This window comes from Bos grunniens, chromosome 10 (assembly GCF_055505025.1).
Source record: "Bos grunniens cultivar Pamir isolate PY7600 chromosome 10, Bosgru_T2T1.0, whole genome shotgun sequence".
Taxonomy (NCBI): domain Eukaryota; kingdom Metazoa; phylum Chordata; class Mammalia; order Artiodactyla; family Bovidae; genus Bos; species Bos grunniens.
The window spans coordinates 18,001,820-18,021,772 of NC_141174.1; the positions used below are offsets into that span (position 1 = coordinate 18,001,820).

Sequence of the window (19,953 nt, forward strand, 5' to 3'; positions counted from 1 at the left end):
CTTTACATTCCCTTGGAAATTCCCACTCCAAAGTGAGATTGTTGCATCTTATGATAATTCTATTTTTAATTTTTCGATGAATCTCTGTACTGTTTTCCATAACGGCTATACCATTTCACATTGCCACCAAATTGCACAAGGATTCCAATTTCTCTACATCCTCACCAACACTTGCTATTTTCTGTTCTTCTGACAGTAGCCATCTTAATAAGTGTGAAGTGATAACTTGGAATTTTGATTTGCATTTCTCCTAAATGAGTAAATTTTTAAAGGAAAGTTTCAAGGAGAGTACAAAGAATTCTCATGTACTGTTCACTCAATATTGCCACATTTGTTTTCCCTTTATGATAGGTCTATTACATATATACATGTGTATATATACATACATATACATATATATATATATATATGCGGGGAGCTGCCTGTGAGAATGGGGTCCTTTGTCTGAAGGACACAGCTCTGGGAGCTGCCTCAGTCCTTGAGGGTTTGCTTGCAAACATAGCTCTCTGTCCCGCCACCCCAGAGATTAGGCGCTTATTTACTGCAGGCACCTGGAGTTCTGTGCAAACTTCTCACGCACAGAGAAATGTTATCTGGTGTAAGAAATAATAACAGGGAGCCATTCCCATGCTCTCAAGATTTCTTGTGACTGTTTGTAAGATGTATAGGCCAACTAAGAAAAAATGTCAACTGTCTTGTCTTTCTCACGCTTTTCTGTATAAATATGAGATGTTGAATAAAGTTGGTGTCAGACTGCGTCCCTTCGTGGTGACGTGTCTGAACCTCTCGACCCCATCTTTGTAGTCTCTTGCTTTAGTTTCTTTCTTAGCCCCGCTGTGCACGTTCTTGGGACCTGATCGACTTTGCCGGCTGGCTCCGGCAGTGGCGCCCGAACCAGGGACTCGAGAATCGGAGTGCGACGACGGCCGCTGCCCGCCAAGATTGAGGTAAGTAAAGAGGAATTCCTAAGTAATTAAAAGTAAAGGGCAGGGAGGGTGATTGTCGAGAGTAATAAATCATGGGACAAGGCAATAGCCGCCAGTTATTTGTACATATGTTGAAAACTATGTTAAAAGGTAGGGGAATTCATGTAAATAAGTTACAGCTAGAAAAGTTTTTACTTTTTATAGAAGAGGTTTGTCCTTGGTTTCCAGAGGAAGGAACAGTTAGTCTGGAAACTTGGAAAAAGGTAGGAAAACAATTGCAGACATATTATTCCTTACATGGTCCCAATCGTGTTCCTGTGGATGCTTTTTCTTTGTGGACTCTCATAAGAGACTGCCTGGATCCTGAACATGAGGGACATAAAATTCAAACGGCTCTCAGGGATTCCACAGGACCCGAAGTTACAGAGCCTTCTGCCCCTCCACCTGAGCCGCTTTATGCTGTGCCTGAGGGAACAGCTTATAAGGCTGGAGGGAGTGATGATGTGTTAAGCTCTGATGAACAGAAAGAGTTAAATGAACAAGCGGCTCAGTACCATAGAGAGGATATGCCTTGGGAGATGATGGTTAACATGGAATCCCCCTCGGGAAAAGGGGAATTAAAGCATTCAGGGCTTTCTGAAGAACAGCTGGAGAATTTAATTCAGAAGATTGTTATAGCAGTAAAAAAGGATGCACAGGGAGACTCCCACTCCAGCCAGCCTGCGCCTCCAGCATATCCTCCCTTGCTTCTTGCTGGACTCGATCCACCTCCGCGTTTCGTAGAACCGCGAGAGCTTATATCTATCCCTGCTTCTTTGCCCGGTGAAAACATAAAAATTAAAAGTGAGATATTATTATCTCCTCTTCAACAAGCAATTAAGCGAGCTAATGAAGAAGGAGAACATATTCCCGGGTTTTCAGGAATCTATCCAGTGTTTGAAAATGCTCAACATTAGAGGTATTATGAGCCGCTGCCCTTTAAGCAACTGAAAGAGTTAAAAATGGCTTGTGCACAATATGGCCCGACTGCGCCGTTTACTCAGGCTATTATAGAGGCTTTAGGAAATCAAAATCTGCCACCTAATGATTGGAAACAGGTTGCTCAAGCTTGTTTATCTGGATGAGATTATTTCCTATGGAAATCTGAGTTTGCTGAGCAATGTGGGATCACAGCCGATATCAATCGGCGACAGGGACTGAACACCACTTATGAAATGATGGTGGGAGAGGGAGAATATCGAGACACTAATAGTCAACTTAATTATTTACCTGGAGCCTACCCTCAGATTAGTGCTGCGGCTCTACAAGCATGGAAAAAGCTTCCAAATTCTGATAAAAAGACTGAAGATTTATCTAAAATTCGCCAGGGGCCAGATGAGCCATATCAGGATTTTGTTGCCCGCCTGCTTGAGACAATTGGTAAAATGATAGGGGATGAGCAGGCGGGGATGGTATTGACTAAACAGCTTGCTTATGAGAATGCCAATTCGGCTTGTCAAGCTGCCCTGAGACCTTACAGGAAAAAGGGAGGTTTTCTGACTATATACAGATTTGTGCTGATATAGGCCCTTCATAGTTCAAGGCATAACTTTGGCCGCGGCATTACAAGGAAAGACAGTCAAAGAAGTACTGTATCAACAACAAAAGCGGGATAAAACTAGTGGTTGGCTTCGAATCCCTGGCTCTGGCTGCTTTTCTTGTGGCCAGATGGGTCATCAGGCCGCCCACTGCCCACAGAAGCAGGCCCGGAGACCTGCTCAAACCCCTAACCTTTGTCCTAGGTGTAAGAAAGGCAGACACTGGGCAAGGGATTGCCATTCTAAAACTGACTTACAGGGAAAGCCACTTCCTCCGGTCTTGGGAAACTGGGTGAGGGGCCAGCCCCAGGCCCCGAAACAATGTTATGGGGCAATGCAAAATCTGACCAAATTGGAGACACTTCAAGGCCAAAACGCAGAACTGTTACCGAGTTGTTCAGAGCAACTGCAGGGAGTGCAGGATTGGACCTCAGTTCCTCCACCTACACAGTATTAACTCCAGAAATGGGCATGCAGGCTTTGCCAACTGGAATTTTTGGCCCTCTTCCGAAGAACACTGTGGGCCTCCTATTGGGGAGAAGCAGTACTATGATGAAAGGTTTATTAGTAGCCCCTGGAGTCATAGACTCTGATTATATGGGTGAAATAAGAATTATGGCCCATTCACCACAGGGCATAACAGTAATACAATCTGGTCAACGTGTTGCTCAATTAATTCTACTTCCTATAATTCCAGTTGGAAAAGCCATTAGGCAAGAACGAGGATCCCGAGGTTTCGGGTCTTCAGACGCTTATTGGATTCAGGCCATTAATAAGCAACGCCCTGAGCTTCTACTGTATATTCAAGAAAAGCCTTTTAAAGGTATTTTGGATACTGGTGCAGATGTTTCTGTTATATCTCAAAAACATTGGCCTGATGAATGGCCTAAGCAGGTTGTAATTTCTACTTTGCAAGGCATTGGGCAATCACATCACCCAGAACAGAGTTCAACCTTTTTAAAATGGAGGGACGAAGAAGGACATGAAGGACATTTTCAACCTTATGTTTTGCCAGGACTGCCGGTTAATCTATGGGGGAGAGATGTTATGATGAATATGGGGGTATATCTTTATAGTCCAGATAAAAAGATTAGTAATCAATTGTTAGACCAAGGCCTTTTGCCCCATCAGGGGTTGGGGATAAATTCACAAGGGCCTTTACAACCCCTGATCCCTGCAGTTAAGAATGATAGAAAAGGTATAGGATGTTTTTAGGAGGGGTCATTGATCGTCCTGCAATCCATGCTGATCCGATAAAATGGAAGTCTGATGATCCAGTATGGGTTGATCAGTGGCCCCTATCAATAGAAAAAATCACGGCCGCCAATCAGCTTGTGCAGGAACAGCTTGCTCTCGGCCATATTACCCCCTCAAATTCACCTTGGAATTCACCTATTTTTGTCATTAAAAAGAAAACAGGTAAATGGAGGCTATTACAAGATTTACGAAAGGTTAATGAAACAATGGAATTGATGGGCCCCCTTCAGCCGGGGTTGCCTACCCCCATGGCCATTCCAAAAGATACTTACAAAATTATTATTGACTTAAAAGACTGCTTTTATACTATTCCCCTTGCCACTAATGACTGTCAAAGATTTGCTTTTAGTGTCCCTTCTACAAATTATAAAGAACCTATGAAAAGATATCAGTGGCAAGTTTTACCTCAGGGAATGGCTAATAGTCCTACTCTCTGTCAGAAATTTGTTGCTCAAGCTTTAAAAACCACTAGGTCCTTGTATTCCCAAGTATATATTATTCATTATATGGATGATATTCTTTTGGCATATGAAGATGAGGAGTTGCTATTAAGAACATTCGCTTATATGCAAACTGCATTACAGGATTATGGTTTGATTATTGCAACAGAAAAGGTGCAACGCTTCCCCCCCATTCTTATTTGGGTTTTTTTCTGGAAAAAGAATGGTTTCGAGCTCAGAAGATAGAAATTCGTAAAGATAATTTGGTTACCTTGAATGATTTCCAAAAACTGTTAGAAGATATTAATTGGATAAGACCTTACTTGAAGCTAACTACAGGGGAAATGAAGCCTCTTTTTGATATTCTGAGGGGTGATCCTGATCCAACTTCCCCCTGAACTCTGACTCTGGAGGGAAGGCAAGCCTTAGATAAAGTTGAACAGGCCCTGTCTAAACAACAAGCTACTTATTGTGACTATACTCAAGAATGGGGTTTATATACTCTTCCTACTAAACATGCTCGTACAGCAGTCTTATTCCAAGGATTGCCTTTAAGATGGCTTCACTTGCCTGCCTCTCCCTCTCGGGTATTAACCCCCTATTATGATTTGGTTGCTGCCCTAATAGCTCTTGGGTGGTCAGAATCCACTGTATATCTAGGAAGAGACCCACATTTTATATGTGTTCCATTTTCTAAAATTCAGCAGGACTGGCTGTTTCAGTTTAGCGACAATTGGGTTATTGCCTTAGCTGGTTTTAGTGGACGGCTTGATAATTATTATCCCTCAGATAAAATTTTGCAATTTGCTCATTATCACCAATTTCTCTTCCCAAAAATCGTTGTTTCTCAGCCCCTTGCCGACGCCCTAACTGTATTTACTGATGGCTCTTCTAATGGAATAGCTAGTTTGATTATACAGGACAATACTACCACCTGGCATACTAATTATAAGTCTGCTCAAGAAGTAGAACTATTTGCCGTTTTTCAGGCTTTATTACAAATTTCTGCTCCATTTAATTTATATTCTGACAGTCAATATATCATAAGAGCCTTAAACACTATTGAGACTGTTCCATTTATTGGTACCCTGAATTCTACTATCCGAACTCTTTTTCGTGATATACAACATTTAATTTGCTCCAGAGTTAATAAATGCTATTTTGGTCATATTCGTGCTCACTCTGGACTTCCTGGACCTTTAGCACGAGGTAATGCTTTGGCTGATGAAGCTACACGTATGATATTTCCTTCACTAGAACAAATGGCAAAAACTTCCCACAGCTTACACCATCAAAACAGCAATAGCTTAAGACGTCAATTTGGCATTACTCGAGAAGCTGCCAGACAGATTGTTAAGCAATGTCAAACATGTCCTCAATTTTTTAGCGTCCCCCACTATGGAGTTAATCCTCGAGGATTGTTGCCAAACGATATATGGCAAATGGATGTTACCCATATTCCTGAATTTGGTAAACAAAAATTTGTTCATGTTACTATTGACACCTTCTCCGGCTTTTTACATGCCTCTCTACAATCCGGAGAAGCTAGCAAACATTGTATAGCTCATTGCATTAAATGTTTTGCTGTTATGGGAACCCCTAAAACCATAAAAACAGACAATGGTCCAGGATACACTGGAAAAAATTTTCAATTATTTTGTACGCAATTGTCTATCTCACATAAAACAGGTATCCCTTATAATCCTCAAGGTCAAGGAATTATTGAATGGGCACATCAAACTCTCAAACATCAATTGCAAAAACTAAAGAAGGGGGAATTGTATCCCAATACCCCCTCCAACTCTCTAAACTATGCTTTATTTGTTCTAAATTTTTTACAATTGGATATAAATGGCTGTTCAGCAGCACAGCGATTTTGGAACTTTGATGCACAAACAATAAGACCTAAAGTCTTTTGGAAAGACCCACTTGTGGGAAAATGGTATGGACCAGATCCAGTACTAATCTGGGGATGAGGGCATGTTTGTGTTTTCCCACAGGATGCCGAAGCGCCGCGCTGGCTGCCGGAAAGGTTGGTACGCACGGCAGAGACAGTCTCTAGCAAACCAGATGAGGAGATTGACAATTCAAGAGCATGATGAATTACCATCTCGGCAACAACTTCAGGCATGTGGTGCAGGGCGATCCGATATCGCCTTTAAGCTTCCTGATAACCTTATTAATTATCTTAAATCAGATTAACACTGCACACTCTGAAGAATATTCAAATGCTTACTGGGCTTATTTTCCTGACCCTCCCCTTCTCCAACCTGTGGGCTGGGAGGGTCAGTCCATTCCCATATACACTAATAAAACTGTTTTATTTTTTGCACCTTGTTTAATTAAAAAACTGATTGATGATCTATGGATCATAAAGGCTTCCATCTATGGAAATAGTCTGTGGTTAAAGGAACATAAGCATGCGCCTATATAAAAAGAAAGGGGGAGATGCGGGGAGCTGCCCGTGAGAACGGGGTCCTTTGTCTGAAGGACACAGCTCTGGGAGCTGCCTCAGTCCTTAAGGGTTTGCTTGCAAACATAGCTCTCTGTCCCGCCACCCCAGAGATTAGGCGCTTATTTACTGCAGGCACCTGGAGTTCTGTGCAAACTTCTCACGCACAGAGAAATGTTATCTGGTGTAAGAAATAATAACAGGGAGCCATTCCCATGCTCTCAAGATTTCTTGTAACTGTTTGTAAGATGTATAGGCCAACTAAGAAAAAATGTCAACTGTCTTGTCTTTCTCACGCTTTTCTGTATAAATATGAGATGTTGAATAAAGTTGGTGTCAGACTGCGTCCCTTCGTGGTGACGTGTCTGAACCTCTTGATCCCATCTTTGTAGTCTCTTGCTTTAGTTTCTTTCTTAGCCCCGCCGTGCACGTTCTCGGGACCTGATCGACTTTGCTGGCTGGCTCCGGCGTATATATATATATATATGATGTAGACTTTTGAAGCTGTTTCTTCTGGAGAATGTGAGAATAAGTTTAGGACATCATACTCCTGTATTAAATATTTCATTATGTGTTTCCTAAGAAAAAGAACAATCTCTTAGAAGTATAGTACAATGATTAAAATAGGGAAATTTAACATTGATAAAATACTATTATTTAATCTATAGTCCATATTCAAATTTAGCATCAACTGTACCAATGATGTCCTTTCACTGTAACTGTTCTTTTTCTGGTCTAGGATATAATCCCTGACTATGATTGTCATATATTCTAGTTTTAAACAGGAGCCATTTCTCAGTCTTTGTCTTTTATGACACCAGCGTTTTTGAAGAATACTGGCCAGGGCTGGAGTTGTCTGATGTTTCTTCACCAGAAGATTCAGGTTGTGGCTTTTCAGCAAGTATACACTGCTTAAGTGATGATGTATCCTTGTCACTGCATCACAGCATGAGGTGACTGACATTAAGTGTAATCAACTGGTTAAGACTGTGTCTGCCAGGTTTCTCCAGTTGAAAGTTCCAATTTTTCCTTTTATAATTACTAATAAATTTGGAGGACTATATTTTAGGACTATGCAAATATATTTTTGCTCATTAAACTTTCACCCACTAGTTTTAGCATCCACTCTTGTTCTTGACTGAATCAATTATTACTCTGACGCCAAATGGTGATTTTTCTTATTGCTTCATTCCTTGGAAATTTAATAACTTACTACATTCCACTTTAAGGAAAAGCATTCTATTCTCCCATATTTATTAAGGTATGTATTTATCAGTTGTATATACTCATGAACTCATTTTATTCAATAAGCTATAACTGATTACTGTCATTTATTTTGACTGTCCCAGATTTGGCCAGTGGGAGCCCCTTCAAGTTACCCTCTGTGTCCTTTAATTTTTTGTTACTTATTTCCTGTCACAATAAGATATTCAAGTTCATCTCTTACTCTCCTCACTCCAGTCTTATAATCAATCATTTCTCCAAGCATGCTGGCATGTTTTAGTAGGAAATCTGACTAGCTTTTTGTTGTTGCTGTTGTTCAGTCACTAAATCATGTCCAAATCTTTGAGACCCTACGGACTGCAGCATGCCAGTCTTCCCTGTCCTTCACTATTTCCCAGAGTTTGTTCAAACTCGTGTCCATTGATTCTGTGATGCCATTCAACCATATTATTTTCTTTCTTCTGCCTTCAATCTTTCCCAGCATCAGGGTCTTTTCCAATGAGTCAGCTCTTCACTTCAGGTGGCCAAAGTACTGTAGCTTTTTAAGCTAAACATTCCTTAACATGGTTAAAAAATCAGAGGATACAGAAGTGAAATATTGTTGTAAATAATCTTAGAATAGCTCAAGGGAAACCTAAAAATGTTTTAAAAGAAATTCAGACAGACCTAAGTCATGCAGAACAGGTGTAAAATAGATTTATTTTGTGCTGACTGAACAAAGCCTTCAATACAAAAACCATAAGGGAAATCTCCTAATTCTATCTAAAATATGATAGTTTTTAACACACATTTCACTTCTAATATTTCTATAATTAACATGAAGACTGTAAAAAGTTTAAATAAAGTTTAAGCAAATAATGCATTTCTAGGATATAGTAGCATGTATGGAGTAACAAAATTATAAGAGAGCTAGTTAACCAGGGTATATTGAATAATTTATTTTACTTCTTCCTCCCAAAGAAGTTTCTTTGGTTTTAATGAGTATCCATGTCTATGAGAAAATTATGTATTTGCTACAGTCAGATGCTGGCCTATGATACATGGAGGCAGATGAAAATCAGGAAATACAAGTGATACTGATAAAGGCAGACCAATATCAATTAGCTAATGCAGTCCACAAATCTTTTATACAATGAATTTTGAAAATTATTTGCATGGCTGGCCTAAAGGCTTATTTTAGAATAATAATTTATAGCAGATAATTTTGATAATGCATGCTATTATCAAAGAGTAATTTTAAAAATGGAAGTTGCCTAGGAAAGAAGGTTAAAAAAAAATACTGTACCAAAAAATTACTTTAATAAAACATAAAATCCACACAAGTGTTCAGTTGTCTGATTTCTCTAATATGCTTCCAGATCATCTTGAACTTAAGTTTTAATTGCTAACTTTTTCAAATCATCAGTGGAATCACAACCCATTCATTCATGCATGCATGCAAAAATATTTTAATAAGTGCCTACTACGTGTATTTGTATTTTTACTATTTATTATAGTAAAAATACAAAAAACATACATGGGAATGAAACATGATACAAATTTCCTTAGGTCACCATGGGACACAAAGAGGCAGCTAGGAAAGAGATGAATTTAAGTCACACCTAAATTCACACGTTAACACCCACTAGCTGTGAGACTCTGGCAAGCTACCTGCCCTGAGGGTCAATTTCTTTATCTGTAAAATGGGAATGACAATTTGTGGCTACAGTGGGTTATTAAAAGGACTAAATGAGATAGCAGAGGTAAAGTATCCAACATGGTGCCTGGCACAAACAGGAGTCCCAAAATGTTAGTTCCTTTCCTTTTTTCCCACAGATCTAAAATGATAGCTCTATGCCCAACATTTCAACAAGGTTCAGTAAGATAAAGATTCAACAGGTCCAACAGAAGACAGTCAGTTTGCTAGATTCATAACCATGTGATCATGGATTATCAATAAATTGCTTTATAGATTATTACTCATAGTTATCAATATCAAAATATATATATATATATCATACACCATGCTCTTGTTCTTAAAGTTGATCATAATGTTCCATTAGCATCATCTTTGTTTCAGCCAAGAAAACATGGGATAAGAATGAAAATAAAAGGCAATTCTGACTGTAAAGCCGTTCTGAAATAACATGTTGCTTCAAAGGAGAGTTAAAAGTCAACTGAAATGTCTTAACTGTGGGATGAGGTTTCAAGGAATTAAAATACTGGAAATACATAGCCACAGCAGTATAACAAAAGAGATAGTTACTAAGGCTTGGGAGGGTTTCTACCTACCTACCAGATTATCTTTCTCCTGATCCTGTTTCTTCAGATAGTTCAATACAGACATTGTGTCTTTCTCCATTTTATACTGCTGTCTCTTTAACTCTTCATTACATCTTGCCAGTCTCCGGGAAGTATCACGATACTCAATCCTAGAAAGTTCTGTGACTTCCAGCCTGGCCTCCCAAAGGGAGGCATTGGCCTTGGCTCTCTCCAAAACAGACTCCTCAAGTTTTATGATCTTCCTGCACAGGAAGAGGACATCAAGAGCATATAACTATTTCTCTACTTTATTAGTATTACACCTTTCTCTATATTATAATTTATTTTGCTTGGCATTTGCCTGGCACATATGAGCAAATATTGTTGGATGAATGAGTTAGTAAGAAATATATATGGTCTATTGCCCTCAGTGTTTCATTGTTGATATGTGCACTGTAGATGAATGGGCAAAAATAGAAAACATATGCTAGTGAGTTCTAGGAATGTGACAAGCCATTGGCACTTCCAGAAAATGCAAGACTAAACATGCAGTTATTTTTTTTAATCACACTGTAGAATACTTATATTAATACTCTAGGGGGGAAATTGCAAATAAATTTGTATATTGGGCTGTTATCTTAGGAAGAAGAAAAAGAATATTCCAAAATGATAGTAGTGGTTATCTTTGGATAATGGGATTACAGGTGGTTTTGTTCTGTTTGACTCACTAGGTTTCCTAAACTCTCTGTACTGAGCAGGCATTACTCTCTTAAATTACTTTATAAACTTTACAAGGATCCCTTGTGGTCCCATATATAGTGCTGTTGGACAAGATGTATGATTCCAATGTGTCTAGGAACGACTAGGGTCATCCAATAAATGTAGTAGCAATCTAGCAGCAACTCCAAACCTGTGAAGGTTTAATGCCAGAGCAATCTTACCCACTTAAGAAATTCTCATCATTTGGGGAAATCTGAATACTCAAATCCTTTATGTTTCCTTCGAACCAAAAGGAATCCTTGAAAAGGCCCAAGGAATTACTTCCATCACCCAGACATCCTTCAGGATGTTTAAGTGCCTCTCAACCACACAGCTGAGATCGATCAGGTTACAGGCAAAAAATAACGAACCTAGAGCACTACAGCACAGTTCTTGCCGGGACGGGGGTGGGGTGGGGGGAAAAGATCCAAGTTGAAGCCTACAGGAGCAGACATCTTAATTTGTTTAACAAATATTAAGCTTCTTCTATGGTTCCGACTCTCTTCCAGGTGCTGGAGATAAGGTGAATAACGCTTAGTGCCTATTCTAGAGCATCTTTGGGTCTTGAGGATTTCCCAACTACTAATATTCTGAGCCACATGATTATCTGGAGTGGGGCTGGAGGTTGTTAATGTGCACTGTAGGATATTTAACAGTATCTTTGGTCTGATAGCTCAGGTGGTAAAGAATCGCCAGGAATGCAGGACATGCGGTTCGATTCCTGGGTCAGGAAGATCCGCTGGAGAAGGGATCTTCTACACGCCAGTATTCTGGCGTGGAGAATTCCATACTCTATCATCCATGGGGTCGCAAAGAGTGGGATACGACTGAGCGACTTTCACTCGGTCTCTTATCCACTAGAGGTCCCCCGATGTGACAATCAAAAATGTCTCCTTGACAAACGTCCTCAGGGAGTCAAAAATTACCCCCCTCCCCAGCTAAGAATCACTGGTGGCGAACAGTGCTGTCCAATAGAACTTTCTGTGATGTTAATGCTATCTAGACTGTCCAATACAGTCACCACTAGCCACACAGGCCTACTGAGTACACGCAATGTAGCCGGTACAAACGAGGATCTGAATTTTTAGTTTAATTTTAACGAATCTTAATAGCCATACATGACCGGTGACGACACTATTGGGCAGCACAGGTCTAGAGGATCTCCGACCTTCAATTCCAGTGTCAGAACTAACCCTTCCTCCTCACTTTTAGTTCTTTTCCCCTCCACTAGCACTTATTTCATTCGGTCCTCAGTCAGTCAGTTCAGTCGCTCAGTCGTATCCGACTCTTTGCGACCCCGTGGACTGCAGCACGCCAGGCCTCCCTGTGCATCACCGACTCCCGGAGTTTACTCAAACTCACGGCCATTGAGTCGGTGATGCCATCCAACCATCTCATCCTCTGTCGCCCCCTTCTTCTCCCGCCTCAACCTTTCCCAGCATCAGGGTCTTTTCAAATGACTCAGTTCGGTCCTATGTTACTTCTGTTCTTGGGGAATTTATCTACCTCCTCGTTAGTACACTCCACATAGGCAGGGGCTGTGTCTAAAAGATTTGAGGGTCCCAAATCTCAACACTCCGGTCTTAGTTGAAGCAGTGGGGGGTATGGCATGCCTTTGGGGAATTTCTGAGCAACGGAGCCGTCCTTCTTAGAAGCTGGGAGAGCAAGGGAAGGGTCCGGGAGGAAAGCGGGGAAAGGGCGCCAGTTGGCCGGCGCCTGCGAATCTCCGGAGGGCAGGCCCTGGAGCAGGGACCCCAGCGTGGCTTCCCCTTACTTCTTCTTGTCTTTATCTTTGCCTTTGTCTTTGCCTTTCCCTTTCTTTTTGTCCTTCCCCTTAGCCGGCATCCTGGCTTCTCCCGGGGCACAGCAGCCGTGGTCTTGTCTCCGCGCCGCCCAGGCCCGGCTTCGTCTCCAAGGACACCACCAAGCCGCGCAGGTAACGATCAGCTCCAGCGGTTGCCGGCGCGCAGAGAGCGCACGCGCCCGTGACGTAGCTCCTCCCCTGCCCCACCCCTGCCCCGCCCACCGGGGCCCAGTCCACTGGCCGGGCGCGGGGGGCGGGGCGGAGACCGGCTGAGGGCGGCGGGTAGCCGCGCCGTGGCGGCGCGCGCCCGGTGAGTGTGCGAGCGCGGGCGCGCCGGTGCATGACTGGGGTCCGGGCTGGGCGGGAGAGGAGGCCGGAGCCGGCCAGCCACTGGCCAGCGGCGGCGGCGCGACCGTAGGGGCGCTCTCCCCTGAGGAGGCTGGATCCGCCGCTCCCCGTTCTTCGGAGCGTTGCCTCCGCCGGGTTCACAGCGTTTCGCGTCTTGCCCGCGCGTCCTCTCCTTGCCTCGCGCCGCAGCCAGCGTGGCCGTGGCCGCCCAGCTCTCGTCCCGGCTCCGCCCCTCCCGAGGCCACCCGGGCTCTTGGTTTCCTTCTCCCTCTCCTGGCTCCTAACCCTTGCTGGTTCTGTAAGGGATGGCGCAGCCAGCGGGCTTCCCAGGCTAAACATGTTTTGATGAGGCGGTTGAGGACTTGTCCTAGGGTGGTGGGTGGTTTGGAGGGTAAGGCGGGCGGCGCGCGGGTGTCGGGGAGCCTGGGGGTCGGAGAGGCTCCGGGGCCTCGTTGAGAGTCCTTGGTGAGGAGTATCCCAGTGTCAGGTCCCGTTCTGTCCTGTCGCTGCCGTCCCCAGATTCCCATTTGGTAATAACCTGCGTGTGCTGCCCTTCCTTTTCCGCGAGTCGCGTGAAGTTGAAAGCTCAGGCCTTTTGCTGTGTTGTTTTTGTTTTGGTGTCGTCACCTCCCCCCCGCCCCAACCAACCCCGCGCACACCTGTGAAAAGGAGTAGTTCTCAAAAGGATGGTTCGTGTTTTTTCAGAGGAGGAGCTCTGTGATCATGCCTTCTTCATTCAGTGAGTTTGTCCGTGAGTCATCGAGGAAGACAGGGAATTCTGGGGGCCGAGACAACAGTTAGGAAACTTGCGATTGAAGCTCTGCTGTGCATTAGTCTCCCTTTCAAGTTGAATGTAAAAATTTCCTTTAAAACTTCATTGTGCATCTTCTCCATTTCTCTAAGGAGAACTTAATCCCTGCAACCTTTCTAGATGTCTCTGATTCAAACCTTCCACTTCCCCCGCTTTTTTTCCCAGCGATGTCGTTGATGTTTCTGAATTGAGTGGTTAAGAGGGAACTTGCTGATTGTTAATATTAATAAGCACTGAAAATCTTAGCCATGCCATCTGCTGGCATGATAGTGGCTTACTCTATTCCTGGTGCTTCCCCCTCGCCCCCATTTGCATGTCACACTTCCGTGGGTCCATGATGGAACTACCATACATTGAAGAGGTTTATTCTGATATAGAATCTACAAAGTTATGATTGATTTTATATGTCTGCGTATTAAGTCGCTTCAGTCGTGTCCAACTCTTTGCAGTCCCGTGGACTGTAGCCGGCCAGGCTCCTCTGTCCATGGGATTTTCCAGGCAAGAATACTGGAGTGAGTGCCCTTCTCCAGGGGATCTTCCCGACCCAGGGATGGAACCCACCTTCTTTAATGTCTCCTGCATTGGCAGGCGAGTTCTTTACCAATTTCTTTACCACTTGATATGTCCAGGGTTCTGAAAATTACCCTACTGATAACTTGCAGAAAAGAGTGTAGGATATCTCCTATTAGAGGCTTTATATTTAGAATTCATTCTAAAAAATTGGTTACTGTGAACCTGAAAGTCAGTCCAAGTCATCTGTTGTGTGTAGACTCATTTATAAACACGAAAACTTGACTGTAGTAAGGTTATTTCTTAATATATGTGCATAATAACTTTAGTTGCATGTACTTCTTAGTTATTTTATCATACAAAATATTTTTTATTGACTTTAAGTTTGTAGTTAAAACTGTTGTGACTTGAATATGGGTGGCTAAGAGAAATGCCCAGATTCACACCGTAGTAGTAGAGGTAGTAGAGGTAGTTCTAGAATCTACAGTCTTCTGAACCTCCACATTCTCTGCCAAAGAACTAGATGTTATTATTCAATCATCCATTTGTAAAAGTAGGAAGTTGCTATTTAGCAGTTCATCTGGTAGCGTTTCCTTTCATACATTCTTGTAGTTTTACTATGAGGTTTATTTCATTGAGTAAATTTGCTTTGTTTTATTGTTTAGAATGCTAATGCTTTTAAACCTTGGGATAAGCACTTGGTATTTTTTTGACTTGGTTTTGTAATTCTTTTTTTTTTTCTTTTTCCGCCCAGTGTGCATAGTTCCTGGTTAACATAGAAATGCAGAGTGTCTTGGCTGAATCCTCACGCAGACAAGATCATTATGGTCCTGGTAGGTAGGGCAGGTATCTGAATGTAAGGTAATATCTCTGCTATCTTAAAGCTGTAAATGTGCTTCTTTTGCTCCTGGGTTGTTTTGTTGTTGTTTTTCCCAAATTGGATTTTCTGTCTTTGCCAAATAATGTCAACTTTTCTGTTGTCCCATTGATTCTAATATCATCAGGTGTGGAGTTGCTCAAAAAGCCAAATAAGAACTTAAGACTACATCTCAAAATTATTTTGAAACTACATATTATTATTTCTTTTTTTTTTTTTTTTCTTCCAGTAGCTCCAAAATTAGGTTTACTCTGTAAAGGCATCTGTAGCTTTATTCTGGTTTAGCTTGGAGACCGAGTTTCTGACACCAGATTCTCGGCTTCTCTGTCTCAAAGACAGAGTTTTGGGTGAAGTAAAAAAGAAGAGCTTTATTGGTTTGCCAGGCAAAGGGGGACACAGCAGGCTCATGCTCTTGAAATCATGTGTTCCAACGTGGGGGAAATAGTGACAAGTTTTATAGTAAAACAGGATGTGATCAGCTCGTGGACATTCTTCTGATGGTTTGGTGGTGAGTTGGTAAGTAGGAGTCAACATCCGTCAGCCTCAAGTTTAACTGATCTGGCATCTACATGCTCGTGGGCAGCATATCATAACTTCTCCCGCCTGGAGGGAGTTTCAGTATCTGCAGAATAGCTCAAAGATATCTTCGCGTATATGCATTAATGGGAAACAAGACTTTGACCCAAAGCTGCTCCTGGCTGTTTAACCCTGGTCTCACATTCACTCCCTTCCCTAATTAACAACTTCTTGAATCTGCCGCTTGAAACTCAGGGAACGTCAAAGAGGGTGAATGAAGGCTGTTTCTTATAATCAAAGGAATGGGGAACACAGAAAGGCCTCGTGCCCAGGAGCCTTATAGGGCCCTGCACAGTATCATTTCTACTTGTAATTCATCCTTGAAATTGCCTGATAGCACTGATGCTGTTCTATAAGTTGGAGAAGCTACGTAAACCATTTCTGATCTTGTTTTTACACAGCCTTTAGAATCTTGAATAAATATATTGTCATCCAAACTCTATCTGAAGGAGACTCATCAATATTTCTGAATATTATGGAGGATTAGTTAATTTCATCCTACTTTTTCATTGCATTTTGTTGTTGCATGAGTGCATGGTTAGTCATGTCCAACTCTTTGCAACCCCATGGACTCATTCTGCCAGGCTCTTCTGTCCATGGGATTTTCCAGGAAAGAATATTGGAGTGGGTTGCCATTTCCTACTCCAGGGGATCCTCCGGACCCAGGGATTGAACCCATGTCTCCTGCATCTTGTTGCATTGACAGGCAGATTCTTTACCACTGAGCCACCAGAGAAGCCATATGGTACAAATAAAAGATTTAATCTTAGAAATTTTCAGGTTTTTTTTAAACATTCACTGTTTTATTTACATACAAAATCTGTTGCCACAGATAATTATTATCTATTGACAATTCATTTGCAAAATGTTTAGTTTTTATTGTCCATTCTGAAAAACCATTAGACAATACTTAAAGTCAGTTTTTTAAGAAAGGTTATATACCCAAATTTCAGGTCCACCTATCTGCACTTTTCATTTGATGGGTCTGTCCAATTTTCATTCGTTTAAGAAATGTTTAGTAAATACCAACTGAATACCAGGCTCTGATAGCTCAAGGGGTACAGTGGGAACCAAGACAGGGCCCCAGCCTTCAAATGGCCTACAGTCAGATGTATAAGATGCTGACCTGATCGTTGATCTCTAAGACTATACAACCTCAGTTGGAAGCTATGCATCTCCACCAAGCAGTGATGAATTAGGGGAGATGGTATGAACTTTAAATGCTACAGCAGTTTGGAGGCATGAAAGACTGTCACAGGACGCGCGGTGCTGAGTCGGCCGCGGGGCTGAGGTACCGGCTCCGGGCTCGGACTTGGGGCTCTGGGCTCGGTGGCGTGGCCCCAGCAGGTTGGGATGCCCAGCGGGCGGGCGAAAATAAAAAAAAAAAAAAAAGAAAGAAAGACTGTCATAGGAAGTTTACAGGAGGAGGTAGGCTAAAAGTAAAAGGGAAGACTTTCTGGGAAGGTGGACCAAATGAGTAGAATCAGTGTGTTTGAGACAGAGTGTAATTTAACCAGAGCAGTGGTTCCCACAGGATAGTCCACGCACCTGTAAGTGTCAGCATCATCTGGTAACTTGTTAGAAATGCACATTCTCAGCCCCCACTTGAGACCTACTGTGTTGAACTGGAAATCCTGACAGTGAAGCCTGCAATCAAGTTATATATTTTAACAAGCCCCGCAGGTGATTCTGATGCTTGCTTAGAGCAAGGTGTTCTTGTGTGAAAGTAGTGGGCAAAAACTTTGGCAGAATAGCCTGGGACTTAGAAGGACTTAGAATGTTAGGCAAGTTTTTTATCCTACAGAGCAAGGAGTCACCAACTTGTAGCTTAAGGACTGGATTCGGCCCATAGATATGTTTCATTTTGCCTGCGTCGTGTTTTGGTTTTTTTAAAATGGTATTAGTTGTCACTGGCATCTCACTCCAGTATTCTTGCCTGGAGAATTCTGCGGACAGGAGCCTGGCGGGCTACAGTCCATGGGGTCACGAGGAGTTGGACACTGAGCAACAAATACACACATTTAAAAACCGGATTCTACGTAGAAATCTGTGCTCTTGGCTTATCTTGAAAAATCAGAAGACCTGGCAACATACTAGGCCTGTATTTCATCATGGCAGCAATTTGTGGGAACAGCAAGTAACTTACCCTTTAGATGGGACATGTGCTTTCCAGTTTGCACAGTCCCTACCACTTCCTGTTGATTACACACATCTTTACTCACTTATATTTTCCGCCTGGCCCCAGTAAGTATTTCAGTATTTGAGTTTGTAACTTCTGTTATGGGCAGTGGAAAATTGAAAGTTTTTAGAAGGAAAGTGTTAGGACTTATGATTTCATTAATTCATTCAATAAACACTGATGAATTAAAAATGTATTACATGCCAGATTGTTCAGTGTTGAAAGGTGAATGAATCCCTACCATGATATAGTTACAGTCTAGTGGGAAAATGATGCAAATAACATTTTAGAAACAGTCGTGTATGGGTTTGAGAAGAGAGACTTTGGTGACTGGAAGACCAGTTAAGAGGCTATAGTGGTCTAAAGTCTGAAGTTGATAAAGGCCAGGCTTTAGATAATCAGTAAGAGGCTACGAAAGAAGAAAGAGAAAGAGATGGGAAAGATATTACAAAGCAAAAATCATTAGTCCTTGATAAGAGATTGGGTGTGAGAGAGGAGAATGCAAAGATGATGAAAATTTTGCATCATAAATTAGAAAACTTGTGGTACCATTAACAGGAATAGGAAATTAGAGAATCCATTTAACCCTCTCTTAATTGGGCAGGGGCACTGAGAAAGGGGGTTGTTTGGAGATGCCAATTTGAGGTGTCTCTTGTTTTGAGTTCGGGTATTGGTACGTACACAATATGAGTGTTTTTAAAAATAAAACTTAATAGAACTGTGGTCAAAATTGCATGCGTAGGGGTAAATGTCACTCATTCCATTCTGGGAAACCAAGAGAATACCTGGAGAAGCGTTAGTTGTTTAATAATTGCTTTGGAGGCCCTATAGTTACAGTTTATTACATTATTTACATCCTGTCTTGAATGTACAGTTTTCAGGTTTATGTTGCATTGGTAAGTTTAACTTTCTCTTTCTGAGAGAATAGAAGATACTATATAAACTCAGATGCTTAAAGACATTTTCTGAGTGTCAGAATTTAAGTCATAATTGCCTCATGAGGTGGTTCAGGGGTGAGGATTGTCATAACTGTTGCTATGTTGAGATAATAGCCCGTCTTTCCTCTTATGATCTTACGTTTGCAGTACTTGATTCCCTCTGCTTTTGAAGAATTTTTTTTACTGTGGTAAAATATATATAACATAAAAATTGTCATTTTAACCATTCTAAGCGTGCAGATCAGTGGTGTAATTACTTTCACAGTGTTGTACAGCTATCACTATTCTCTATTTACATTTTTCATCACCCCAGCAGAAACTCTGGACCTGTTAAGCAATAGCTCGCATTCTCCCCTCACCACAACCCCTGGTAAACTCTAAGCTACTTTCTGTTTCTGCAGATTTGCTTTTTCTAGATAGTTCGTGTAAATGGAATCATATTTTTCTATGTCTCAGCATAACATTTTCAAGGTTCATGCTGTAGCATGTATCAGAAAGTTTTTGCTTTTTATAGCTAAATAATATTCCATTGTATTTGTGTGTGCCCTATTTTGTTTATGTATCTGTTAATGAATACTTGGGTTTTTTCCACTTCTGGCCATTGTGAATAATGCTGCAGTGAACGTTGATGTAAAAATACTGTTTGAGTTCCTGTTTTCAGTCTTGTAGGTATGTACCTGTGACTGGGATTGACTAGGTCCCTTCTGACCACATATTCATTTGGTAATAGAGTGCCACTCTCAGTCATATTGTGGAAGACACAACTGGTATTTGAATTCTTCACAGCAAAAAAAAAAAAACAAACAAACTCACAAAGTGCATAAACTCAAAAATATACTCTAGCTTTTACAGGAAGTGTAACTTGCCTTCTCTTGTTATCGCTGATTTTGTAAACGGGTGGTTTTATTAGAGTGGCTGCCGTTGTAGTTTGTATGAAAAGAAATTTTAAAAGACGAGAAAGAGGCCAAGAGTACTAGATTACAAGTTAGGAGATTAGGTTGATGATCCACTTTCCAAAACCTAAATAGATTGGA

The 19,953-nt window shown here is 41.6% G+C and overlaps 2 protein-coding genes and 1 long non-coding RNA gene across 40 annotated transcripts in view; 2 read left to right on the forward strand and 1 right to left on the reverse strand.

Moving 5' to 3' along the window:
- Positions 1–12,782, reverse strand: part of BBOF1 (basal body orientation factor 1) — a 43,231-nt gene extending 30,449 nt beyond the window's left edge. The window contains exons 1-2 of the mRNA XM_086319781.1: positions 12,651–12,782; positions 10,152–10,380 (exon numbers count right to left, since the gene is read on the reverse strand). Coding sequence (XP_086175907.1) covers positions 10,152–10,380; positions 12,651–12,721 — 300 coding nt within the window. The 5' untranslated portion in view covers positions 12,722–12,782. The remainder of the gene's footprint in view (positions 1–10,151; positions 10,381–12,650) is intronic.
- On the forward strand, positions 615–7,035 carry LOC147364022 (uncharacterized). The gene is made up of 2 exons (XR_015134018.1): positions 615–947; positions 6,201–7,035. It is a non-coding gene; the product is annotated as an uncharacterized LOC147364022 (long non-coding RNA).
- Positions 12,783–12,938: 156 nt separating the features above from the next.
- ENTPD5 (ectonucleoside triphosphate diphosphohydrolase 5 (inactive)) overlaps positions 12,939–19,953 on the forward strand; it is a 35,814-nt gene continuing 28,799 nt past the window's right edge. For 22 of the 38 annotated variants that reach the window (XM_086319716.1, XM_086319737.1, XM_086319719.1 and 19 more), the window contains exons 1-2: positions 12,939–12,990; positions 15,104–15,182. The gene's annotated coding sequence lies outside the window, so the exon portion shown is untranslated. Of the gene's footprint in view, positions 14,428–15,103; positions 15,183–19,953 lie in introns of all 38 variants that reach the window. The other 16 variants (XM_086319729.1, XM_086319725.1, XM_086319745.1 and 13 more) reach the window with 3 other exon arrangements.